General features: G+C 46.4%; 1 protein-coding gene across 1 annotated transcript in view; it reads left to right on the forward strand.

The window, feature by feature from the left end:
• Positions 1-24,599, forward strand: part of LOC136587578 (uncharacterized) — a 29,664-nt gene extending 5,065 nt beyond the window's left edge. Inside the window, exons 2-4 of the mRNA XM_066586256.1 lie at positions 13,024-13,350; positions 17,262-17,416; positions 23,338-24,599. Of these exons, the coding sequence (XP_066442353.1) occupies positions 13,024-13,350; positions 17,262-17,416; positions 23,338-23,436 (581 nt within the window). The 3' untranslated portion in view covers positions 23,437-24,599. The remainder of the gene's footprint in view (positions 1-13,023; positions 13,351-17,261; positions 17,417-23,337) is intronic.
• The last annotated feature ends 3,236 nt before the right edge of the window (positions 24,600-27,835 follow it).

Genomic DNA, 27,835 nt, shown 5'->3' on the forward strand with positions numbered 1-27,835 from the left:
GGCGCATCTCCATGTGGCAGGCATAAACATTGTCCCATACCTGGACGATTTGCTGGTAATGGCATCCTCGCCGAAGATCCTCAAAGAGGATACCAGCCGAATCATCTCCCTATTTCAGAGACTGGGGTGGATAGTTAACTTCCCTAAATCTAGTCTTCTCCCCGAGACGCGAAAGGCCTCCTGGGGGTACAGATAGACTCAGTGTCTCAGATCTTGTCTTTGCCTCCACCCAGGCAGGAAAACCTTAGGCTGGCAGCGCAGAAATGCGGCCAGAAGAAACAAATAACGATTAGGGACGCAACAAGGCTCCTGGGCCTCATGACCTCCTGTATCGGCATTATTCCTTGGGCCCAGGCTCACTCAAGGACGCTACAGAGAGCCATCCTGGGCAACTGGGACGGGGCAACAACCTCTCTGGACCGCAGAATGCCCGTGTCATCAGCGGTCACAAGGTCCCTCCGCTGGTGGCGGTCAACTGGCAACCTAGAGGCGGAGTCCCCATGGGTGACAGAGCCCTTCATCTCCGTAGTCACCAACGCAAGCCAGCCTGGCTGGGGAGCGCAAGTGGGGCAGCGTTTGCTCCAGGGCAAATGGGGTCCGACATTGCATGCCTAGACCTCAAATTCCAGAGAGCTTAGGGCCATCTGGGAGCATGTTAGGATCTTCTCGGATAACCGGACCGCCGTTTCACTTATTCACCCCCAGGGAGGCACTAGAAACTTTCACCTGCTGAAATTAACAGCCCCGAGTCCACGGTACAGTCCTGACAGCGGTCCATCTCAAAGGATCCCAGATCCTGACAGCCGACTTTCTAAGTCAAAGAGGCCTAGACCCTGGGAATGGTCTCTGAATCAAGAGGAATTTCGTCTCATTACAGAAACCTGGGGCAGTCCACAGGTGGACCTGTTTGCGAGCAGCAAAAATTCAGAATGTCCCGGCTATTTTTCCCTAGATCCGAGGGACAAGTCCGAGGGGTTAGACGCTTTTTCCCATAGTTGGGATTTCAGTCTGGCGTACGCCTTCCCCCTCCCCCATACACCTGATCCCGAGAGTTCTTCAGAAGGTCCAGCAGAGCAACATCACGCTGATCCTGATCACCCAACACTGGGGAAAAAAGGGCATGGTTTCCGGTGCTCCTAAAGCTCGCCATCTCTGAGCCAATCCGCCTTCCATCCAGGAAGGACCTTCTAGCGCAGGGCCCAGTTCTTTGCCCCAACCTAGAGAGACTGAACCTCGCAGTGTGGATATTGAGGAACAGACGCTAAGACAAGGTCTGTCCTCCAGAGTTATCGCGACTCTACGCCAGTCCCGAAAAACCTGTAACCTCAGCTACTTATAATAAGATCGGGGAAAAAATTCTTCTCCTGGAGGGGGCTGGAGGTCTCCAATCTTGACACTTTGGTGGCGGAGATTTGGACTTCCTCCAGATAAAAACCTGAGACCACGAACCCTGGAAGTACAGGTAGCAGCGCTCTCAGCCATTCTAGACCAACCTTTGGCAGATCATAGACTGATCCGCAGGTTCATGAAAGCGGCAGAAAGAATGAGGTCAGTTAGCCGTAGTACAGTTCCCCCCCATGGGACCTGAACCTAGTTCTCCAAAGCCTCTGCAAAGACCCCCTCAACCTATTGATCAGATTCCGATTAGGTTCCTCACGTTTAAAACTGTGTTCCTGGTAGCTATCACAGCAGCAAGGCACGTAAGCGAGCCCCAGGCCCTATCTTGTAAGACGTCTTACCTATTAAGCCAGGACGATAGGGTCATACAAAAAAACAGACCCCCGTTTTTCTTCCAAAGGTAGCCTCAAAATTCCACAGACAGCAAGAAATTATTCTCCCATCCTTCTGTCAAAATCCCCAAAACGATAGGGAAAGAGACTACCATAGCCTGGATGCAAGGAAGGCCATTCTATGCTACCCAGAGCAGACATTATCCTTTTAGGAAGGCTGACTGTCTTTTGTTCAATTTCAGGGGCCAGGCAGAGGAAGAGCGGCTTCTAGGAGATCCATTAGCCGCCGGATAAAATCCACCATCCAGCAGGCCTACTCCGTCCTGCAACAGCGCTATCCCGGAAGGACTCGAGGCCCATTCTACCAGGGCAGTATCCTGCTCCTGAGCAGAGAGGGCTATGGCGACGCCGGACCAAATCTGTAAGGCAGCCACATGGTCCAACCTGCACACATTCGCAAAACATTACAGGCCGAATGCGGACCTCTCCTCCGATCTCTCTCTTTCGGGAGAGAGGTCCTGCAAGCAGTGGTCCCTCCCTAAGAGTTAATTTGGTATACTCCATGTCTGCCGTCAGGATGACGCCGGGAAAAGGGAGTGAATTTCTTACCGAAAATTCCTTTTTCCCGAGTCATCCTGACGGCACGTATTTCCCTCCCAAAAATTCACACGTTTATATTAACGTTTATGCGGGCACGAATCTGTAGCCCAGACGCTCCTATGTTGGACATTTCCCTTCATGCGGTAAATTTGTGCATATTTCCTGTGTTTAAGTCTGGGTAAGCTACCCTCTTCTTGTTTATGTTCAAATGAAACTAACCATTTTATTTTTTTCGGAGCAAATAAATATCTTCCTTGGTTAACCACGACATGCCCATGTAAGTAATTTAGAAGACACTGGTGAATAGGAGACGGGAGGAGCCTTTTAAAGTCTCTTGCTTCCTGTCCCTACGAGGTCAAGGTGCAACCTCCATGTCTGCCGTCAGGATGACTCGGGAAAAAGGAATTTTCGGTAAGAAATTCACTCCCTTTTTTACCATCTATGTCCCCCATGACGTCACATAAGACCTCTGGGGGACATTCACATGTTTTTTGTTTTTTTTTTAATTTGACACTTTCCCACTGTAGCTGGGGCATCCATAGGAGCCTCAGTTACAGCGGGAACATCCCCTGTAGTGACAGTAGTCACTGGCAGAGCAGTTCAGGGTCTGCTATGACCCTGCAGCTCTGCTGTGGCAGGGAATCCCGGAAGTCACTTGACTGCTAGCTTTTGTAGTGGAAGTTATACTTCCACTTTCACTTTTTAGTACAGAGCTCTCATTGAGCACTGTGTACGCAGGAAAGGAGAAGGCAGAAAGGGTTAGACAACCCCTCCTGCTTTCTCCTCCTGGTTATCAGCTGTGACTAACAGCTGGCAGCTTGTCCTGCTTCTGATTGATTGCAGAACAGAGGCTTTAAACCCAACTGTATTTTTACTATCAGCTAAGTTTAAAGCCCAGGACCAAATGCCATAAATTTATAGTGCTTGGTCCTTAATGGGTTAAACGTTATGTATTTTTAACCAGAGTTCTCTCTTGTAATTTATGTATCTACTCATTCATGTCACAGGGGATCACTTTGGCACAACAAAACACTTTGAACCTGAAACCATACTAACTACTGTCCTGGTAGAACTCCATACTCATTATCATACTCCATATTACATTTTCTTAAAGGTCCGCAGCATGGCAACAATTGTTTTAATCAGTGTCCTGCAGTACTGCGGATCATCCCAAGTCTTCCGGCAGCCGTTGATCACTCTGATCACTCTCACACCAGGCAAATGTTCATCTCTTTATAACACACACTGTTCCTTTTCCCACAGTATTTAATCTGGTCCCATGCTGCACCCCTCATTGCACAGACAGCAGCTGCCTTTGCAGACTAGCGCATCTCCAGGAATATCTATTTGGCAGCACTTCCAGCTCATTCTAGTCCCCTGCTCACTGCTGTGACACTGCTTCAACACCTCTTATATTGCTGACATCATCTCTCCTGAATGTTCCCACAGAGCATGCTCAGTTCAAATGTGCTGAAATTTTGGTGCAAGTCACAGTCCATCTCCATGGCAACATTTTAATCCTTTAGAGTAGCCCCTTACATGAAGTTTTGCATTGGAGCTTTAACCCTTTCCAATCCAATTTGTATCCTGGTTTTCCTAGGAGGCTTACTCTTTTTCTGCTGTTGTACAACAGCGCTATCTGCTGGCTAAAGCCAGTACTGCATGAGGTGACACGTTGGATAGGCTCCGACAGCAGAGAGGCTGGCAATATACAGTAAGAGAACTCCGATAGATGTCTTCCAACATCGGAGCTGTACAGTCTTAAATCATAATGTCTTCAGAGGTCAGACAGTGGATTGGAAAGGGTTAAGCTACTATATATCTAAGAACAAGTTTATATCTTAGGGAAAAATTTAAAAAGACATTTTTGAAGTGTTTTAGAGCACAAATCTCCTGCGCGTGCACCAATTTAAAATGCAATTTATTTTAGGATCCTTTCGCAACATTGCAAGCAAAACTTGCAGCATACAAATCCTATAGACAATACTATGATACTGTGTCTACTATTGCAACTCATCCCCAATCAAGTGAATGGAGATGAACTGCAATACCAGACATAGCCTATAGACAAACATGGCGCTCTTTCTGGAAATACAGCAGTATTTTTCTAGTCCTGGTATTTTGCATTTGAAAATCAATAAAAACACTCAGTTTAACTTTTTCAAGACAAGACAGTAAGCTGTTGAGGGACTGAGAGACTTTGGAAGCCACTGCTGAGTTGGTGCGGGGTGTGGACATGGCAGCCCAGGGTAAGGCTGGCTCTGACCCTTCCTGGCGACCCCATGCACCTCCGTTTTTCTGTAATAAGGGTGACCGCAGACACCGGCTGTCAGTCATGCAGAGTAAAGATTTAAAAAAAAAAAAAAATGTTTTCCCCACACCATCGCTAGGGGAAGACGCAGAACCCCGCAGCCTATTCGCAATGTTGATTGGGTCAGATGGCTTCCATTGACTTCAATGGAAACCGTCAGTGTGGATTCCGCAGAAAAACATAACATGCTGCGATTTTAAATCTGCTCGTGAAATCGCAACTGATATCCGCTCATGTGAGTGGACATGTGAATGTTCTATTCTTTCAATGTGTGCAGAATACCAGGGACCGTCCGCGCAGGCGACAATCGCAGATTCCGCAATTCAAATCCTATCATGTGCAGCCGGCCTTAAACAGATAATGAGGGGCTGGTTGCCCTGAGTCCTAGAGACAGGCCTCTTCATGCAAGCCTACTGAGTGAGAAGACTGGTTGGTAAGATGCACAATAACTACCAACTAAGAGTTTGTTGTACAAGTTCAAGTTTTAGTGTGCGAACCCTACTCTTGTGTAAGAAGTTATGGTTTAAGTGCTGCACTGTGTTCTACAAGCACGAATGAACCAGTGGTGAAGTTGCAATATTACTGCTGCTACAAGTTAATGTGTAACTAAACTTTCAGAAAACTTCTGATATATCATAGTGACATGTCAAAAGTTTTGATTGGTGGGCAGAAGCACTAATCAGCTCTTTCTAGCTCTACTTTGAGTAGTGTATATTCTCAGTAGAAACTCTGGTTCTGTACACTGTCACAGCCGAAGAGGCACAGCACTCCAATGAGCACTTCTGCCTCTTTGTTTTAGCAGTTGGTGCTGGTCTTGGGACTCAGTCAACACCGATCAAAACGCTTGACGTGTCAGATATTTTCTAAAAGTGTAGTTATTCGTGAAGTTAAATGGTTCCTTAAATAGACAGTATCTGTTTTTTGACAAGAACAGGGACTGGAAAATAAATAATTCTTGAAGGAAAATACATTGGACATTCATTGCAATTCTTTCTGTGTGCAATGATCGCCTATACAGTGGGCAGAACATACATTTCTGTACAAATGTGCTTATGTTTGATAGAATGTGATTGTTCTCAGTGAGAGAAACCAAGTAATCTTGTAGATATGATACCTTTTAATGGCTAACAAAACTACATGATGTTCATGCGAGCTTTCAAACCTCTCAGGATTCTACCTCAGGCATAATGAAATAGATCTGTACACATATGAAAAGGCACCGACATAGTGAGACTGATTTGCACTTAAAACAATACCAGACAAGATGATTGGTAAGGATTGTGACAGTTTTATGATCTCTAATAGAGATGAGCGAGCACCAAAATGCTCGGGTGCTCGTTACTCGGGACGAAATTATCGCGATGCTCGAGAGTTCGTTTCGAATAACGAACCCCATTGAAGTCAATGGGCGACCCGAGCATTTTTGTATTTCGCCGATGCTCGCTAAGGTTTTCATGTGTGAAAATCTGGGCAATTCAAGAAAGTGATGAAAACGACACAGCAACGGATAGGGCAGGCGAGGGGCTACATGTTGGGCTGCATCTCAAGTTCGCAGGTCCCACTATTAAGCCACAATACCGGCAAGAGTGGGCCCCCCCCCAAAAAAAAACTTTTACTTCTGAAAAGCCCTCATTTGCAATGGATACCTTAGCTAAGCACCACACTACCTCCAACAAAGCACAATCACTGCCTGCATGACACTCCACTGCCACTTCTCCTGGGTTACATGCTGCCCAACCCCCCCCCGCACGACCCAGTGTCCACAGCGCACACAAAAGTGTCCCTGCGCAGCCTTCAGCTGCCCTCATGCCACACCACCCTCATGTCTATTTATAAGTGCGTCTGCCATGACGAGGAACCGCAGGCACACATTGCAGAGGGTTGGCACGGCTAGGCAGCGACCCTCTTTAAAAGGGGCGGGGCGATAGCCCACAATGCTGTACAGAAGCAATGAGAAATATAATCCTGTGCCACCGCCATCAGGAGCTGCACACGTGGGCATAGCAATGGGGAACCTATGTGCCACACACTATTCATTCTGTAAAGGTGTCTGCATGCCCCAGTCAGACCGCGGTTTTTAATTCATAGACACAGGCAGGTACAACTCCCTATTGTGAAGTCCCTGTGGACCGACAGCATGGGTGGCTCCCAGGAACCCACCGGCGGTACATAAAAATATCCCATTGCATTGCCCAACACAGCTGAGGTAGTAATGTCGTGCTTAATGCAGGTGGGCTTCGGCCCACACTGCATGCCCCAGTCAGACTGGGGTTCTTTAGAAGTGGAAACAGATGCATTTATAATTCCCTGTGGACCCACAGCATGGGTAGCTCCCTGGAACCCACCGGCGGTACATAAAAATATCCCATTGCATTGCCCAACACAGCGGATGTAACGTCAGCTGTAATGCAGGTGGGCTAAAAATTAATTTGATTACACTGTAGGCGAGGGCCCACAAAAATTGCTGTATCAACAGTACTAATGTACATCAGAAAAATTGGCCCTGGCCAACCAAGATGGCAGGTGAAACCCATTAATCGCTTTGGTTAATGTGGCTTAAGTGGTAACTAGGCCTGGAGGCAGCCCAGTTTAACGAAAAATTGGTTCAAGTTAAAGTTTCAACGCTTTTAAGAGCATTGAAACGTATAAAAAATTTTAAGAAAAATTATTTGAGTGAGCCTTGTGGCCCTAAGAAAAATTGCCCGTTCGGCGTCATTGCGTGAGGTTTCAGGAGGAGGAGCAGGAGGAGGAGGAGGAGGAATATTATACACAGATTGATGAAGCAGAAATGTCCCCGTTTTGGATGGTGAGAGAGAACGATGCTTCCATCCGCGGGTGCAGCCTACGTATTGCTTAGGTATCGCTGCTGTCCGCTGGTGGAGAAGAGAAGTCTGGGGAAATCCAGGCTTTGTTCATCTTGATGAGTGTTAGCCTGTCGGCACTGTCGGTTGACAGGCGGGTACGCTTATCTGTGATGATTCCCCCAGCCGCACTAAACACCCTCTCTGACAGGACGCTAGCCGCAGGACAAGCAAGCACCTCCAGGGCATACAGCGCTAGTTCAGGCCACGTGTCCAGCTTCGACACCCAGTAGTTGTAGGTGGCAGAGGCGTCACGGAGGACGGTCGTGCGATCGGCTACGTACTCCCTCACCATCCTTTTACAGTGCTCCCGCCGACTCAGCCTTGACTGGGGAGCGGTGACACAGTCTTGCTGGGGAGCCATAAAGCTGTCCAGGGCCTTAAAGACTGTTGTATTGCCTGTGCTGTACATGCTGCTCGATCTCCGCACCTCCCCTGCTACCTGGCCCTCGGAAGTGCGCCTTCTGCCACTAGCGCTGTCGGATGGGAATTTTACCATCAGCTTGTCTGCCAGGGTCCTGTGGTATAGCAACACTCTCGAACCCCTTTCCTCTTCGGGTATGAGAGTGGAAAGGTTCTCCTTATACCGTGGGTCGAGCAGTGTGTACACCCAGTAATCCGTAGTGGCCAGAATGCGTGCAACGCGAGGGTCACGAGAAAGGCATCCTAACATGAAGTTAGCCATGTGTGCCAGGGTACCTGTACGCAACACATGGCTGTCTTCACTAGGAAGATCACTTTCAGGATCCTCCTCCTCCTCCTCCTCCTCCTCCTCAGGCCATACACGCTGAAAGGATGACAGACAAGCAGCATGGGTACCGTCAGCAGTGGGCCAAGCTGTCTCTTCCCCCTCCTCCTCATCCTCCTCATGCTCCTCCTCCTCCTCCTGAACGCGCTGAGATATAGACAGGAGGGTGCTCTGACTATCCAGCGACATACTGTCTTCCCCCGGCTCTGTTTCCGAGTGCAAAGCGTCTGCCTTTATGCTTTGCAGGGAACATCTCAAGATGCATAGCAGAGGAATGGTGACGCTAATGATTGCAGCATCACCGCTCACCACCTGGGTAGACTGCTCAAAGTTTCGAAGGACCTGGCAGATGTCTGCCAACCAGGCCCACTCTTCTGAAAATAATTGAGGAGGCTGACTCCCACTGCGCCGCCCATGTTGGAGTTGGTATTCCACTATAGCTCTACGCTGCTCATAGAGCCTGGCCAACATGTGGAGCGTAGAGTTACACCGTGTGGGCAGGTCGCACAGCAGTCGGTGCACTGGCAGATTAAACCGATGTTGCAGGGTCCGCAGGGTGGCAGCGTCCGTGTGGGACTTGCGGAAATGTGCGCAGAGGCGGCGCACCTTTACGAGCAGGTCTGACAAGCGTGGGTAGCTTTTCAGAAAGCGCTGAACCACCAAATTAAAGACGTGGGCCAGGCATGGCACGTGCGTGAGGCTGCCGAGCTGCAGAGCCGCCACCAGGTTACGGCCGTTGTCACACACGACCATGCCCGGTTGGAGGCTCAGCGGCGCAAGCCAGCGGTCGGTCTGCTCTGTCAGACCCTGCAGCAGTTCGTGGGCCGTGTGCCTCTTATCTCCTAAGCTGAGTAGTTTCAGCACGGCCTGCTGACGCTTGCCCACCGCTGTGCTGCCACGACGCGAGACACCGACTGCTGGCAACGCGCTGCTGCTGACACATCTTGATTGCGAGACAGAGGTTGCGTTGGAGGAGGAGGAGGGTGGTTTAGTGGAGGAAGCATACACCGCCGCAGATACCACCACCGAGCTGGGGCCCGCAATTCTGGGGGTGGGTAGGACGTGAGCGGTCCCAGGCTCTGACTCTGTCCCAGCCTCCACTAAATTCACCCAATGTGCCGTCAGGGAGATATAGTGGCCCTGCCCGCCTGTGCTTGTCCACGTGTCCGTTGTTAAGTGGACCTTGGCAGTAACCGCGTTGGTGAGGGCGCGTACAATGTTGCGGGAGACGTGGTCGTGCAGGGCTGGGACGGCACATCGGGAAAAGTAGTGGCGACTGGGAACTGAGTAGCGTGGGGCAGCATCTCAAGGCTGATAAATTTGGCTATGTGGACGGTTAACGCTTGAGCGTGCGGGTGCGTGGCGGCGTACTTGCGCTCAAACACTTGCGCTAGCGACGGCTGGACGGTGCAGTGCGAGACATTGCTGGATTGGGCCGAGGACAGCGGAGGTGAGGGTGTGGGTGCAGGCCAGGAGACAGTAGTGCCTGTGTCCTCAGAGCGGGGTTGGATCTCAGTGGCAGGTTGAGGCACAGGGGGAGAGGCAGCGGTGCAAACCGGAGGCGGTGAACGGCCTTCGTCCCACCTTGTGGGGTGCTTGGCCATCATATGTCTGCGCATGCTGGTGGTAGTGAGGCTGTTGGTGGTGGCTCCCCGGCTGATCTTGGCGCGACAAAGGTTGCACACCACTGTTCGTCGGTCGTCAGGCGTCTCTGTGAAAAACTGCCAGACCTTAGAGCACCTTGGCCTCTGCAGGGTGGCATGGCACGAGGGTGCGCTTTGGGAAACAGTTGGTGGATTATTCGGTCTGGCCCTGCCTCTACCCCTGGACACCGCACTGCCTCTTGCAACCTGCCCTGCTGCTGCCCTTGCCTCCCCCTCTGAAGACCTGTCCTGAGTAGGCGTTGCACACCAGGTGGGGTCAGTCACCTCATCATCCTGCTGCTCTTCCTCCGAATCCTCTGTGTGCTCCTCCCTCGGACTTACTGCCCTTACTACTACCTCACCGATAGACAACTGTGTCTCATCGTCATCGTCCTCCTCACCCACTGAAAGGTCTTGAGACAGTTGCCGGAAGTCCCCAGCCTCATCCCCCGGACCCCGGGAACTTTCCAATGGTTGGGCATCAGTGACGATAAACTCCTCTGGTGGGAGAGGAACCACTGCTGCCCAATCTGAGCAGGGGCCCGAGAACAGTTCCTGGGAGTCTTCCCGCTCCTGAGCATGTGTCATTGTAGTGGAGTGAGGAGGCTGGGAGGAAGGAGGAGCAGCAGCCAGAGGATTCGGATTTGCAGCACTGGACGGCGCAGAACTGTGGGTGGATGATAGGTTGCTCGAAGCACTTTCTGCCATCCACGACAGGACCTGCTCACACTGCTCATTTTCTAATAAAGGTCTCCCGCGTGGACCCATTAATTGGGCGATGAATGTGGGGACGCCAGAAACGTGCCTCTCTCCTAATCGCGCAGCAGTTGGCTGCGATACACCTGGATCAGGAGCTCGGCCTGTGCCCACACCCTCACTTGGGCCTACGCGTCCTCGGCCACGTCCACGTCCTCTAGGCCTACCCCTACCCCTCAGCATGCTGTATTACCAGTGATTTCCCAGGCAGGAAATAAATTGGCGCAAGCCTGCAGGACAAATAGAATTTTTCCCTTTTTTTTAAAGAAAAGGCCCACTGACTATATTCAATCAGATAAGAAATGTGTTCCACAGAAATGCAGTTATATGAAGTGCAGCAGAGCGGTGATTTTTCCCAGGAAGGCAGGAAATAAATTGGCGCAAGACTGCTGTTAAACGTAGCTGGCTGCGTATGATTTTTTTACTATCTCCACCCACCACACACGTACACAGAACGCTGAGGACTGACAGAGGCAGGCCACATAGAATTTTTCCCTTTTTTTTTTAAAGAAAAGGCCCACTGACTATATTCAATCAATAATATATGTCTTCTGGCCCTGCCTACACAATTCTCTCCCTGTAGTATTACTGCAGGGCGCAATGCTCTGCACAGCCGATTTTGAAAAAAAAAATATGCAACACTGCTAACAGCAGCCTGCACAGTACTGCACACGGTTAAATGTGGCCCTAAGAAGGACCGTTGGGGTTCTTGAAGCCTACACTCACTCCTAACACTCTCCCTGCCTAACCACCACTTCTGTCCCTGGACTATTACTGCAGGGCGCAATGCTCTGCAGACAGCCGATTTTGAAAAAAAAAAAAATTGTGCAACACTGCTAACAGCACCCTCCACAGTACTGCACACGGATAGATGTGGCCCTAAGAAGGACCGTTGGGGTTCTTGAAGCCTACACTCACTCCTCACACTCTCCCTACAGCAGCACCAGCAGCAGCACTTTCCCTCAGCTAACTCACAAGGCATCTGAGGCGAGCCGCGGGAGGGGCCGACTTTTATACTCGGGTGACATCTGATCTCCCCAGCCACTCACAGCAGGGGGGTGGTATAGGGCTTGAACGTCACAGGGGGAAGTTGTAATGCCTTCCCTGTCTTTCAATTGGCCAGAAAAGCGCGCTAACGTCTCACAGAGGAAAGTGAAAGTAACCCGAACACCACGTGGTGCTCGTTAGGAGTAACGAGCATCCCGAATACTCTAATATTCCCCCGAGCATCAAGCTCGGACGAGTATGTTCGCTCATCACTAATCTCTAAATTGGTGTTAGGAGGTCACAGGGCTGTGCATTATCTCTCCTTCAGACCTGCAAATAAGGAAGATGAAACAATACCTCTATAGCACCACTTATTGGATGGCAGCATTCCTTCAATTCAATTTATGACTTTTTACCAAGTCTGTAAAACAATGATTGGGAATAGAACCCCTTCTGGGTGCTCTCCATGGGGAGAGACGATGCCATCCCCCAACCCACTCACCCCTCAGGTGTCTCCACACACACCCTGGGTGCTCTCCTTAAGGACACACTTCTTGATCTCCTTCAGACCTTTCATATTCTCCACTGATGCAAGAACTCATTCCCGAGGTTCATTCCATTCTTGAGGGTATCAAAAATGGCCATAAATTTATACTCCCAAAGTCTTCTGTGACACTCTAAAGTGCAACTGAAGGGCAACTTGAAGTTGCCCTTCAGTATGATAACTCTCATGCTTAGTAGGCTACATTTGTTATTCTTGAACTCACAGCTATTTTGTATCTATAGAAGCAACTCTGCTGCAATGACAGCCAGCATATACAACCATTAATGGCCATTTACATGGGACAATTACTGTTGAGAATCGTTCAAATTCCCGTGCTCCCACTGGAATTTGAGTGATAATGGTTCAGTTTTTGCATGCAGAAAACTGAACGACACACCGGTCAGTGTAAACTGCCGTCAATCACTGAATGACTGTCTATTTACAGTGAATGGAAGTGGGCGGTGGGGGGGGGGGGGGGGGGGCGATACTGGGAAGAGCTGCTGGGCATCGTTTGCAGCTCGTCCCGGCTAAATGGAGCGTTGCTCATACTTAGCATCCAACTCAGAACCAGAATCACTGAAAGTTGATTCCAGGCAACTTTTCATTTGCACTAAAATTGTGGTAAATTGTTCCATTTGCGCCTAAAAATAACCGATTGTAAACTTAAAATGAATTTTAGGTTTCCTTTAATATTAATAGGCAGTGGAGTGGCAATGCTGTCTTTGTAGATTGCTTGTAAATTCTAATGATTGTGTCGTGGGTGTGGTAGAAAATGGTACTGAAACTGATTCCTCGCAGCTTGTTCTGAGACATTCCAAAGTTATTCTTTATTTTGCTTTTCAGAAAATAACCTGTTACAAGAACCTAATAAAATCGAAGTTAATTCTGGAGGCAATGTTGTCATCAATTGCACTGTGAATGGATATGAAACACATGGAATCCAGATGAGGAAACGTTTCAAGCCCATAGTGTACATCGATGATAAGGGAAATAATATATCTGAAGATTATAAGGATCGTTTGTCATGTTCTGGAAATCGTTCATACGTCAGTGTGACATTAAAGAATCTCACAGTCAATGACTCTGAGATCTATCTTTGCGATGCTTTAACAATTAAAGATACTGCAATCTGTTCACGTGGAACGTTACTGATTGTGCGTCCACCAGGAGGTGAGTGGGTCCTATTTTGTCTTATAATGTCAAATCAATGTAAGGCCTCATGTCCACTTGCACACACGGATACCACTGCTGAATCCCGCAGCAGAATGTGTGCGTGCCCGCGGCCATGAACATTAAAAGACAGTTTCTCCTTACCTCTCTGGATCCAGCGCAGGTCTTCTCTGTGCCAGAAGGATCTTCTTTCTACCGCGGCACGTCCACAGTAACAGCTGCGGGTGTGTCACAGATCAGATGGCTTCCATGGACGTCAATGGAAGCTGTCCCAGCGGGATCCACAAAAAAATGGAGCATGCTGTGATCTCTTGCCGTGCATGCGATCCGCGCGCCAGGAAAAAAAATTACATCCACATGCTTTTTACTGTCCTGGGGACACTAATGCATGCCTATGGGCGGCTTGATTTGCAGATCCCCATCCCCACAATTCAAATCTGCTCATGGACATTGGGCCTAAGGCCTCATGTCCACTGGGTAAATGGATTTGCAGATTCCGCAGGGGATTTCCTGTGCAGAATCCGCAGCGGATTTTGCCCATAGGGAATCATTGGCTATCCGCGGGTCTATTAAATTGATTTTTGCACCCGCGGATGGCATTTTAAAAGAATAGCGTTTTTCACGCGTGGGAGAAAAAACGCGGCATGCTCCATTTTGCCGCGGATCGGCCACATTGCTATCACATTGATAGCAATGTGTGCGGATATCTGCAGGCAAAAAAAATACCATTTAAAGCAAATCCGCACAGAATCTGCGCGGATTGTATTTTTCTAGTGGACATGAGGCCTAAGAGTCATATATGTGTTTCCAAAGACTGGAGGAGATACTGTCATAGGAATACAGGACAACCTAAACCCCCCCCCCCCCCCCCACCCCCGCAAAAAATAAATAAATAAATAACTGGGCACTTTGGGAAAAATGTACTTACTTTCACACAACAAGACCTGATCTTGCGGCTGACACCAAATATACAGCCATAATACAAAATAAAGCCTTAGCATATTATTAATCTCATCTATAAAGCCATACAACTATATTATTGACCAATTTAATAACAAATGGTGTTCAAGGGCTTCATGCCTAGAGCAAAATTTCATCTTTGTAAATGGTTCAATTTTTGGCATTATTTCTAATTCTCCCCAAAACAATATTTCTTGTTCTAAATTACCCAAAACAGTAACCATCTAGTTGTCCCATACATTGCAATGCCAAATATGTGTGCATCATCCATCATGTGATATTGCTATAGAACCAAGAAACTTTTTCTTTTAGTTTTGCATGTCTCTCCCACATGCAGACTTGGCACATGGGTGATGATGATCGAGGTACAGATATTTTTGAGTGAAGAGCAAAAAGAGTTTGGGTGGAAGAGAAAGAAATGAGCCATCAACAATCCTTTTGTACGTACATTTTTCATGATATGTATATATTATTGCGCGAGCACCTGACACCCATACAAATTTGATTATGTGATGCAACATGCATGATACTGATGTGTATAGGTTTGGAGAGACACGCTTTTATTTTGGACTATTTGGTTACTGTTAGCTTCCCGAAGAACATAAGGTACACTGCCCAGGGTGGTTTATATTGTGCACTATGAATATGATATGTCGATATAGGGATGGAAATCTGACAGTTTCACTGGCAAGTCTAAAATGGACTCAGAGAACTTGTCATTTCTAGTGATTAGCAAATACTGGAATAATTGCGTAGGAAGTGATCGGCAGGATTTTCAGAAAATAATCAGAATGACCTGATCCCATTTCCCATTAAAGTCAATTGGTTTCACTATTTGGCCTCCAGAAGGTCCCTAATGCAGCGCAGTGGTGTGGGTTCAATAAATGTAGTTAGTGTTGTTGGCTTGTAGTGCTGGGGTCCTAGACTCAAATCCCATCAAAGACAACATCTGCATGGACTTAGAAAAACTCCATGGAGATGCTATCCTTGGTCAGAACTCTAGCACTGCAAGGTAGCCATACTAAGAACAGCGCCACCACACATGTTGTCCTTAAACAGATTTGAACCTGACATTCCACACTCCTTGTTCCTTCTTTAGAAGAGGAGAAGGAGAATACAAATAAACACAAATAGAACACACAGATGTTGTATATGATGATGATTATCCATTCAGTCGCATCCGACCTTTGGTCACTCTATAGATCAATGTTCTCCACACGTTCCTGTCTTTCACGGCTTCTTTCAATTCCACGATTGACATGTTGCTGGTGGCCTTGATTGTATCTTACCATCTTTTTCGTTGTCGCCCTCTTTAATCTTCTCTTTCCACTGACCTTGCCAAGCATCAGTACTGTTTCCAGTGAGTTAGCGTGCATCACATGGCCAAAAAAAGAGAGCCACTATTTGATGAGTTTGCCCTCTAGTGATATTTTTGGTTTGACGTGATCTAACACTACCTTGTTTGTTGTCATGGCAGTCCAAAGTATCTGCAGCATTCTCCTCCAGCACCATAGTTCAAACGCATCAATTTTCCTTCTCACTGTTTTTCTGAGCATCCAACTTTCGCAACCATACGTCGTTATGGGAAAGACGATTGCATTGACCAGTCTGGTCAGACCTAAACCTAGAACCCCATGGCTACAAGTCAACAGTGCTAGCCACAAAAGTCCTTCCTTCTCCTTCTCTTTCTCCTCTGGAGGAGAAAGAAGAAAAACAAGCATGGTGGCTCAGTCATTGGCACTGTTGCCTTGCAGTGCTGAGATCCGAGGTTCTTATCTGACCAAGGACAACATCTGCATGGACTTAGTAAATTCTCCTTGTGGTTCTTCTTCTCCTTCTCTTACAGAGAAAAAGAAAGGAAGAACAAGCATGGTTCAATCGTTGGCACTGCTGTTGCTCTTGGTTCAAATCTGAACAAGGGCAACATCTGTATTGAGTTTTTTATATTCTCTTTGTGTGCACTCTTCTCCTTCACCTCTAGAGAAGAAACATATGTGGTGGCTCAGTTCTTAGCACTGCTGCCTTGCAGTGCTGGAGTCCAAGCTTTAAATCTGACAAAAGACAACATCTGTATAGAGATTTCAAAGTACATGCAGATGTTGTCATTGTTGTCGGCTGTACTCAGTATCTATAGCACCAAATATATATATATATATATATATATATATATATATAAATGCAGGTGATTCAATTTAAAGAGGTTGATGATGAAGAAAGGAAGCTGTCAATGAACTCAGTTGTTATCTTAGAGTAACTGCACTTTAGTAAAACTTTTGGCATGTTATAGAGACTTGTCAATCATTTGATCAGTAGGGGTTTCAGCACTTGGACCCCCACTGATAAAATGTTTTGACACGTCTCTATGATATGGCAACACCTTGACTGAAGTGCAGTTATTCTTTATACTAGTTTTATAAATACTTTCTTACAATCCCATATGGTAATGTCAAGTGAAAAATGAAGTGGAAAACAGGAGGAAACACATAGAACATTTACTTGGCACACCTAGGATATGCCGAAATGGATGACAGATTTCTAGAATGATGAGAGAGAATTATCACTGTAGAGGGGCAAGAACCCAAAACAGCTTTCTGCATATAGGCATCTTTTCGGTATGGAGAAGAGTCTGGATTGGCTTATATCCTTAGTAATGTTGCAAGGCCTGATACTGACTTATAAGGTAGTTATTTTCCAATATTTACCAGTGGAAAAACAGTTTTCTTCCTTTCTGGAAGGAGAGCTTATTTGTGTTCCTTGTTTCCCAGTGGAGCATTGCATGACATATTAGATTACCTGCATCTACTTGGCACTCTCCACACGGAGAACCAACACCCCACCAAAGCCAAAAGAGAGAATGAAATCAAAGCCATGACCATGTTTATCAGTTCTATCATGAACTCTAGTACCATAGTTCTCACCATCTACTAATGTATTATCCCCTCCCTTTTTAGGAAACATAATCAATGAAGAAAAAGACAACATCAAAGAGGAAAGGGGACAAACCTGTGAAAACAAATCAGTTGATCCCTCTCCATATGTCATCACAACATTGGCTGTGCTTCTTCTCTGTATGGCTGTTTTCATCTATATGAAACTCAAAAAATCAGTAAGTGATAGATTTTAACCCGGTTAAATTGCATCATATTCCCGTCACCACTATTGTAACAAACCCCGTCACTATAAAGTCTTTAAATATAAGAAACAATCGTCTATCACAATGCTTAACTCAATGCAAAGTGAGTGAACAAAAGAGAGATCCAAATAAAATCAATATTTGCTGTAAGAACCCTTTTTTCGCTAAAAACGACGCTCACAGTCGTGTGAATGGACGAGAAAACACTGGCCGTGATTACGGAAAAGTGCCCATTCAGGCACTTATACACAGCAGGCGTGAAAACGTAAAATCGGAGTCGCCGTATATGTGCTCATGGGAAAGATGCCTTACACTGACGATAGTTCTTAGGCTTTTTTCCCCCGAGCGTATATTGGCTGGCGTTTTCACGGCCGGCCGATATACGCTATCATCTAGGGTGTAGAAGCTCGTGAATGGGTGCACAAATCTAACATTTGTGCGCCTGTTCACACAGCATGGGCCCTGGCACATATACGCCAAGGTCACCATGCCATCGCCCCTTTCCCCTCCCTCCCCCTTGCAGGCTCACCTCTGCTCTCCTCCCCACGCGTTCTTTACAATGGGAGAGGCGGGACAGGGGTGAGGCTAAGCGTTGCCCATCCCACCTCCTCTTATTGATGGCTATGGACAAGGAGCGAGGAGAGGGCCGGAGCTTAGCTCCGCCCCATCTCACCCCTTGTCCACAGCCAGCAATGGGAAGAGGCGAGACAGGGTGGCACTTAGCTCCACCCCATCCTGCCCCCTCCCATTGCAAAGAAGGAGTGGGTAGAAGAGCAGAGATGAGCCTGCAAAGGGGAGAGGATAGCAGAGGGAGGGAGCCCTCTGACAGCGAAGTACCAGCTCTCCCAATGCTGAGAAATACATATATGTTGAATGTTGAAATTATTTTTTATTTTATAAGAAGTTGATAGATAAAGCATATTTATATTATTTGAACGTTATTATTGGTGTACATCTGTATCTATACATTCTCTTTTCTTGCTTAGTTTGCTTTTTTTAAGCTTATGTTTAGTAGTTATAACTTTATACTGCTGACTACACGTCTGTGAAGTTAAAAGAACTTAAATCTGAGGATGAATTAATGCAAGACTTTTCTTTGTTGCAAATTATAATATAAGTGATTGGAAATACAGTGCACATTGTTACTGTGGAACAAGAACTATGTCAGATGTAATGGATGTGGATTCACTGAACCATAGACTGGTTTAGCATTGGACCTAAATCTGAGGTGACCCTGGTCTACACCCTTTATTCCCACTGGGATATTGGGCTTTGCTTCAAGGGTTCCCAGGCCATTACTCAGGAAGTGGTCCCAGTACTGTAACAGCACTGATGCTACTAGATGCCTAGGCACGGTACTCAAGAGTATGAACAGGACTATAGTCAGATAGTCTGGATCAGGGTAATCTTCAGCATGAGGTCAGGTCGCAGAGAAAGGCTCATCATAATGAGTCAGGCCAGACAGCGGACAGAAGCATGGTCAGTACAACAATCCAGGGCCAGAAGCGAAGACAGGTATGTAGTACAGAATAGGCTGTACAGGATACAGGATAGGCTGGAGATTAGGTCAAGCAGTAGACAGAAGCATGGCCAGTATAACAAGCTGGGTTTAGGAGTAAAGGCAGGAAGGCATTCAGAATAGACCAAATATTGAGACCAGAGTCAGAAGAACTTGTAACAACATCTTGAGCAGACCAAATGGACCGCAATACTCAGACATTCTCCTCAAGGGAGGATGCCAGATATTGGCAGGTGTAAACTGTGATTGGCAGGGAAGCATTTTCTTTGGGTGCACTAACTTTTTAAGAGCATGTGTCCCCCAAGAGGCTGTCACAGCCAGTGCAGACTCTGGGGACCAGTGTCTACCAGGAAGGGGTCCGGAGTGCGTTGGGAAGGGTAAGTCAGCAACGGTGACTGCACATTGTAACAAACTACAGTATGTTGAAGCTGCAGATTACTTTCTTGTGAGTACAGCAGAGATAATATTTGCTATCTATGCATTGGGTGTATATGCAGTGTGAAAACTGGATTTTATTGGGCCCATCAGGGACAATTATTCTAATGGCATGGAACAAATACACAAAAGCCATGAGCTCATAGATCCATTTGTCAATAAAAACAGACACTAATGGTCCCCGATGACTATTATGGCTTCTTTAAGGGTTTAAAAGTATTTTTGATGGCAAGAAAATATTATTGACTTCTTGCTCTTTCCCCCATTCCACCGCTCTAATGTTGAAAATGTATTAGCAGGATACGTTTGCCATCCTTACTTATGTTTTCTGCAAAAAAAACATTGGTCTCCAGTTGGAACACATAATAAGAAATTATTTTTTTCAAACAATTAGTTTTTATTGAAAAGATTTTCTTTAGGGTGGCTTCACACGAGCGTGTTTTTGTGCATACCTAGGTATGCACCCCTGTACACGCAAAAACACGCGTGTATGAAGGTCCATGCATTGCCTTCAATGGAGCCGCGGCCGCCGGCAGCAGACGCGGCTCCATTGAAGGCAATGGTCTCCCGTCACCCCTAGATTGTCTTTCAAGGAAGGGCTTTATGTATAAGCCCTTACCTGAAAAACAAGAATTTTATTGTAATGCGGCAGATGTTTCCTTCTTTCCCGCGAGAAAAAAGAATTATCTGCTGCACCTGCCATATCTGTGACATATATTATTCCCCTGCGGGGAATAAAGAATTCCCTACCGCAATTGTCGCAGATGACAGCTGCGGTAGAAGATCCAGCTGCCCGCATCCTTTAAATATAAGCCCTTCTCTGAAAAACAAGTAAAAGTGGTGTTGAATAAAGATGAGCGAACGTACTCGTTTAGGAGAATTACTCGATCGAGCATCGCTTTTTTCGAGTAACTGCCTACTCGAGCGAAAAGATTCGGGGGGCGCCGGGGGCGGCGAGTTGGAGCGGGTGGTAGCAGTGGGGAACAGGGGGAGCTCTCTCTCTCCCCCCCCACTCCCCCGTGCAACCCCCCGCTCACCCCCGGCGCCCCCCCCCCCCCCGAATCTTTTCGCCCGATTAGGCAGTTACTCGAAAAAAGCGATGCTCGATCGAGTAATTGTCCTAAACGAGTATGTTCGCTCATCTCTAGTGTTAAAAATTAAAAAAAGAATCATACTCACCTTCCTTCAGCTGCCGGGGCTCAACCACATCGTCTCTGCGCTGTTCCGGCTCTGTGATGCAGTTCTTTCAGCAGGTGGGGATTTAAAATCCCCGCCTACTGAAAGTGCTGCTTCAGTTTGGCTGAGGCTCTCAGCCAATCACAGGAAGCTCTTGTCTGACATTCATTCAGTGAGAGCTGCCTATGATTGGCTGAGGTGCTCAACCAATCACAGACAGCTGCTTCTGATTGGCTGAGCACCTCAGCCAATCACAGGCAGCTCTCCCTGAATGAATGACAGGCGAGAGCTACCTGTGATTGGCTGAGCGCCTCAGCCAATCAGAAGCAGCTCTTTCAGCAGGTGGGGATTTTAACACCCCTTTTCCTTGTTTTTCAGGGAAGGGCTTATATTTAAAGCCCTTCCCTGAAAAACAATTACAGGATGTCGGCAGCTGGATCCCCTACCGCAGCTGTCATCTGTGACAGCTGTGGTAGGGAATTCTTTATTCCCCACAGGGATGAAGAATTGCTTTGCTGCATCTGTCACAGTTGTGGTGGGTGCAGCAGGGAATTCTTTTTCTTTCCTGGGATAAAGGAAACATCTGCCGCATGTGGCAGATGTGTTCTTCATCTCCGTGGGGACATGTCAGCGGTGGACAGGTAAGTTTTTGGGGGGTTTTTGCACTAAAATTCTTGTTTTTCAGGAAGGAGCCTATATTTAAAGCTCTTCCCTGAAAAACAATTATGGGGTGCCGGCAGCAGCCGCGGCTCCATTGAAGACAACGCGTGCATTCCCTGTGGTGCACGCATGTCCTATCTTTACAGTCATGCACCTGTAAAACATGGAATGTGCACACATCATAGGGAATGCATTGGTTCTAATTGAAGCGCGTTTTTGTGCGCACGTATGGACGCATAAGAACACGCTCATGTGAAGCTACCCTTATACAGAGAAAAATTTACAATCCAGTATAAGGGCTTTTACCCACTAGTGTTTTTTTAACGACGCGATATCGCAGCGTTTTTTTTTACTGCAAATGTCAATGGGACTTTCTAATATTAAAATTGCATTGCACAAAAATCGCAGAAGCGCAAACTTGCCATTTGTGTGCGTTGCGATTTTAACATTAGAAAGTCCCATTGACATTTGCAGTAAAAGCAGTGATATCGCAGTGTTAAAAAAATGCTAGTGGGTAAAAGCCCTAAAGCAAAAAAAAACAGTGTTGGTGTTTTCAAAACAATAAGATTATAGGCAAATTATACAGCATTGGCTCCTAAAACAAGGAAAAAAACTGGAAGTTATGGAAATAGGAAATAATTACCTAAATAACCCCATTTATATTACTACAAAAAGCAGATTGAACTGGAAAAGAGCAGACCAAAGGGCTATGAACATTGTAAAGCAAGGAAGGGGAAGACAACGAGAGGGAAGAGAGGGGAGGAAGGAGGAGAGGATATGACTAGACTAAAGCCCCTTGTGCAGGGGATGACTAGATAGCACACCCATCCCAGCTATGATCGCCCCTGTGCATAGGAGGATCATCGCTCATTGAATGGAGGCAGAGAGGGTCGTTACAGTCTGCCTGTCTCCATTCACAGTAAACAGACAGTCATTCCACGGACGTGATTTCGCGAGCGAATCACGCCGTCTGAAGCTTTCCATAGCGTTGCTATGGCAAACGCCAGCCCCGTGTCCATGAGCGGAGAATCATTGCGATTCTCCACTCGCGGCCAGCAATTTGCATCATGCTGCGAATTGCCGTGATTCTCCATGGTCAGCCTAGGCTGACCGGCGGAGATTTGTCTGCCGGCTCCTGCTCCCGGGCGGCGGCTCCCGCGGCGGAGATCCACAATGCCCGTGAGCGGGGGGACTAACAATTTTATGGTCTGCATGAATAAATAAATATAATAAATCTTATTTGTGTAGCGCCAACGTATTCCACAGCGCTTTCAGGTAATTTATTTATTACCCCCCACTGAGTACTTATTTTACCGACCTCAGAAGGATGGAAGGCTGAGTCAACCTTGAACCGGTTACCTGAAATATGCAGGGACTGAACTCGCAAACCTCAGGTCATGAGCAAGAGCTTAGGACTGCATTATGCACCACACGAGGCATGGCTGTATGCATTCACATAGCACAATTATCTTGCAAACAGCTCGATCTAATGGCCGATTTGCATATTAATCATGCTGTGTAAAAGGTGCTTTATTTATGCTTCATACTCTGATATATTAGAAAAAGTGAATGGTTAAGGTAAAGGTATTTAGGCTAAATATGGAAATTTCTGCAGCCAAGGAGACCCGTCTAGGTGGATTTTTGAAATACACTTTGTTAATAAAATAAATTTCTTAAATTGCTTGGTTTCCTATTCACAATCATTGTTATAAAGACTTGCATAAAGGGTCTGACATTGATTTGAAGGAATACTGCCATCCAAGAGGTGGCGCTCCAGAGGTATTATTTCATCTTCCTTATTTCCATAAATTACCCAGAAGAGCGTACATGGCCTTATACGTTTTCTCACTCACCCTTCTGGGTGCTCTCCTTGGGGAGAGACGATGCCCCTCCGACCCACTCACCCCCTAGGTGTCTTCACACACTTTTTGGGTGCCCTCCTTAAGGAGAGACGACACCCCTCTTGACTCACTGAGTAGTAGGATATCCAAATAAGGATTTGTTCTATGAAAGGCTGGGAAACTAATTCAGAAAGGAAAAAAGACATCCTTATCAGCTTGTTCTTGTCACTAAATTAATATCTTTTTTCTTTGATTTTGGATAGAAGGAAAAACGAAACTGCAATCAGAACACATATGTGGATATGACACAAACCATCCGTCGGAACACAATGGGAAGTTCTTTCATCTACAACCGAACTTAGAAGGAAGCTGCTTCTACAGCCATGAACGTTTGAGAAACATTGTTGCAAGGGGCCTAAGCAACAGTATTTCAACTAACTCTGCTGTTAGAAATAATAGATGCCACTGTCAAATGGCAACCCAGAAAGCTACATCTTCACCAGTTACTAGGAACTTACATGACACAGAAATATCTTTACTTATCTTTAGATTTGCTTAATGACTGTGTATGATAACTGGAGAGGGATCATTCTCTGCCTGTGACTAGTCTTGAGTGAACTGAACCAGTAGAACCCAGTTTGGGGTTCAAATTCGCTAAAAGGTTGTGAAGAACCAGAACTTCAGGTAGTTCATTTTGGCTAAATTGGAAGTTCATACAAAGCAAACCTAAAACTAGCATTGAACACCAAGAGCCCTAAAGCACCAATGGTGGTTTACTGAATGAGTGATTAGCACTGGAACCTGGGCTCCAAGGTTCACATCTGACCAAGGACAACATTTGCATGGACTTTATCAAACTCCACGCAGATGTGGTCCTTGGTCAGATTTGAACTTTGGACCTTAATGCTGCAAGGCAGCAGTGTTAACCACTGAGCCACATCCATTGAAACACCACCACCATCACCATTGTTGTTTCAGAGCTCTTATACAATGTTCAATACTAGTTTTAGGGTTTTTTTATGAACTTCCAGTTCGATTAAAACAAATTTGGACTGAAACGAACATTTTGATGAAATTCGACGAACAGCCAAACCGAACGTTTGCAAACTTCGCACATCTCTACTTAGGACCCCTGTAAGCCTTATCTGCATTGGCTACAGGAATGCTTTCATCTTTTTGCCCTCCACTACACTAGGGGTGGTACAAGCTCTGTTAATGTTCAAAGCTGACAAAATGTGCCCTGCTTTTCATTCCCAGAAGTTCAACATGATAATTGCCCTAAGAACAATCATATTACATTCATTACATAGGAGGACGCTGATTGGCAAAAGAATAATTAATTGCACTCCACTAATAATTCCCAAAGCAAGCACTTGTATGGTCTACCTCTCATTTTGCCCCTGCTGAGTAAAGTAATCCTAACCTATAGCATTGTCTTAACAGCATGACATTTATATATGTTTATTTCATAGACAAAATATAGTGATACAACTTCTTAAAAAGTAAAAGGTAAGAGCGATAATATCCTGATTAGAGATGAGCGAACGTACTCGGATAGGCACTACTCGTCCGAGTAATGTGCTTTATCCGAGTACCTCCCCGCTCGTCCTGAAAGATTCGGGACGCGCTGCGGAGCGGGGAGCTGCAGGGGAGAGCGGGGAGGAACGGAGGGGAGATCTTTCTCTCCTTCTCTCCCGCCCGCTCTGCCCCGCTCCCCGCTGCGACTCACCTGTCAGTAGCGGAGCGCCCCGAATCTTTCAGGACGAGTACAGCGGTACTCGGATAAAGCACATTACTCGGACGAGTAGTGCTTATCCGAGTACGTTCGCTCATCTCTAATCCTGATATTAAACTCAAACTTCATGTATAGTAGTATTGCTGCTGCAACTGTACATAACAAGGTCTTGTGCTTCCTGTATGGCCACAAACCAATGGTGGAGAGGATCCGTGCCCTATCAAATCACAAGCACATTGTACCATTACTTTTCGGAATCAATGTGCTAGAATGCTTTGAGCTGCCAGGTAATGTTAAAGGAGTTGTGACCTTTTATATGAATAAACCGAGCTCTATTGCTTTGCTTCAGATTGTTATAATTGCTGTTAACCTGCTAACAGCCACATTAAAATTGGAAAAACCTTCCTAAAAATCTCCCTTTTTATTGTACATTTTGAATTGATGTAAATATACTTGGCGCAGACCTTAGTCTACAGAAGTGGATTTTTATCCCCTTAGTGACAAATTTTAGCCTTAAGAGCAAGTAAATTGTTTCCCCTTTTGTCCTCCAGTTTTCATAACTTTAGTATTTTTCGTCAATGTAGCTGTATGAGACCTTGTTTTTTGCGGGACAAGCTCTAGTTTATATAAGAACTAGTTTTGGGTACATATAACATATTGAATAACTTTTATTAATTTTTTGCTGGGGGTAATGGAAAAAAAAGGAATTTCACCGCAGCTTTCTGGGATTTATTTTAACAGCGTTCACCATATGGGATAAGGAGAGGTGTTAAGTGAATAAACGCCTATGCCAGCATTGCCTAGTGCAGGGGGACAAATAGGAAAATCACATATCATTCTTTACTGTCTCCTCATCTTTGTTACCCCCCCCCCCCCCTCATTCTGCACATAGACAAGACAGTATTGCTGACCCTACTTCAAACGGCTGTAGTTTCGGTTCTAAAGCATGTCAGTAGCTCTAATGGAACCGGAGCTCCAGCCGTTTGGACTAAAATGAACTCAGTTTGTTCAAAACTATAATGTCCTTTTCCTGCAGAAGCAGCTCTGTTGGTGGTAAACTGTAGGGGGATTAAAAATACATTCCCGTCAAATAGAGCAATTTAACATATGGCTACCTGATTGGTGAATGGAATCTTATGTGACCTCAGCGCCAAGTGTAGCAAGTGTAAAGGTAGGCCATGAGTATGTGATGTTAGCTCATTACACTGCTGTCCAGATTATGGGATTACTCAAATTGTTGTATGTGAATAAGGCTTCTTTCACACGGGCGATAGCGAGAAAATCACAATGATATTACATTGGTGTTTTATGTGAAATTGCTGCATTTTCTTGTGGCGACATTGCAATTTTGTGTCTCTACAAAGTTGCGTGACTTTGTAGTACAATTTTCAGGGGGCTTGAAAAAAAAGCCCTTCCCCGAAAATAAGCCCTAGCTGCATTAAAAGAAAAAAGCAAATACATCACCTAACAGCCATTGTCAGCTCTGCCACACATCTTCTCAGCAGGTCCATGGAACTGGTCTTTAGTCCTCAGGCAACACTTCCTGGTCAGGGACTCAAAAACCCTGCCTCCAAGAAGCGCTGCCTCTGATTGGTTCTCGAGCGCCAGCGCTTGATGAACCAATCAGTCACTCAATGCGATGGCTGTGATTGGTTCATCGAGCGCTGTAGTGATTGGCTGAACAGCGGCGCTCTACAACTAATCAGAGCCAGCGCTTCCTGGAGGTGGGATTTTTGAACCGTCTGACCAGAAAGCGCTGGCTGAAAGCTACAAACAAGTGCCGCGGAACTGCCAGAAGAGAAGTACGGCAGAGCGCGTTTTAGGTAGGTATTCTATGTTTTTTTTTAATGTAGCTATGGTTTATTTTAGGGACAAACAGTAGGACTTCCTGCTGTAAACGTTGAATCGCACTGCACGAAAACCGTGGGAAACATGGGCAACAAAACATCACAAATCACGGTTGCATAGAGCATGCTGTGATTTTTTTTCTTGCAATGTAGCAGCCTACAAAACATTGCTAATGTGAAGGAACTCATTGGAAAGCATAAGCTTTACATACATGCGACTTGTAGTACTTTTACGTCGCGATTTTGTTACGCTTTTTTCATGTCCAGCCGATATACGCTACCATCTGATGCATTAAATTCCAATGAATCGGATCAGACAGGTGATTTTCCGACACATAAAAGCACCCGGCCATCCAAGAAAAGATAGTTCAGGAACTATCTTTCCCGGCCAGAATACGTCCGCTGCCATAGACTCCTTTGGGAGCCAACGACAGCTGCGGGAGAAGGGAGGGGAGAGGGAGTTTAGCAGCGTGTCTGCTAAACTCCCACCTCCTTCTCTGCGCTCCTCGCCGGCTGTTTGTAATGGCAGGGGGCAGGACAGGGCAGGAGCTAGTTGCTAAGCTCCCGCCCCAACCCGCCCCCTCCCATTGCTGGTAGCCGACCAGGGGCAGAGAGGGGACGGGAGCTTAGCACACTAGCTCCTGCCCCCCCCCACCCCCCTTTCCCTTGCTGAGAGCCGGCAAGGGGGTGGAAAGGGGGAAGGCAGTTTAGCAGAGCTAAACTGTCTTCCCTATCCGATGGTACCCTGGGGTTGAGGTATATGCGCCGGGACTTCTGAAGGGGCGCACAAATGGCAGACATGTTTGCCCGTTCACATGTTTTTACGGCGCTGGAGGGCGCACGTAAAACTGCCTACACTTGTGTGAATAAGCCCTTAGTCAGTCAACCCGAAAAAGGGTTCTACTAGTTCAGTTCAATCAACACTAGTGACTACACAGGAGTAAATTGCAGTTAGGGCTCCTACGCACTTGCGTTTTTTTAACGCTGCGTTTTTTTAATGCGAATGTCATTGGGACTTTCTAATGTTAAAAACGCAAAGCACAAACTTTTTCACATTAGAAAGTCCCATTGAGAATTGCGTTAAAAAAACGCAGCAATATCGCAGAATTAAAAAAAACTGCAAGTGTGAGCCCTTACACATTACAAAACATGCAAAATACGCATTCTTAATAATGAACA

This window comes from Eleutherodactylus coqui, chromosome 13, assembly GCF_035609145.1.
Source record: "Eleutherodactylus coqui strain aEleCoq1 chromosome 13, aEleCoq1.hap1, whole genome shotgun sequence".
NCBI classification, from domain to species: Eukaryota; Metazoa; Chordata; class Amphibia; order Anura; family Eleutherodactylidae; genus Eleutherodactylus; species Eleutherodactylus coqui.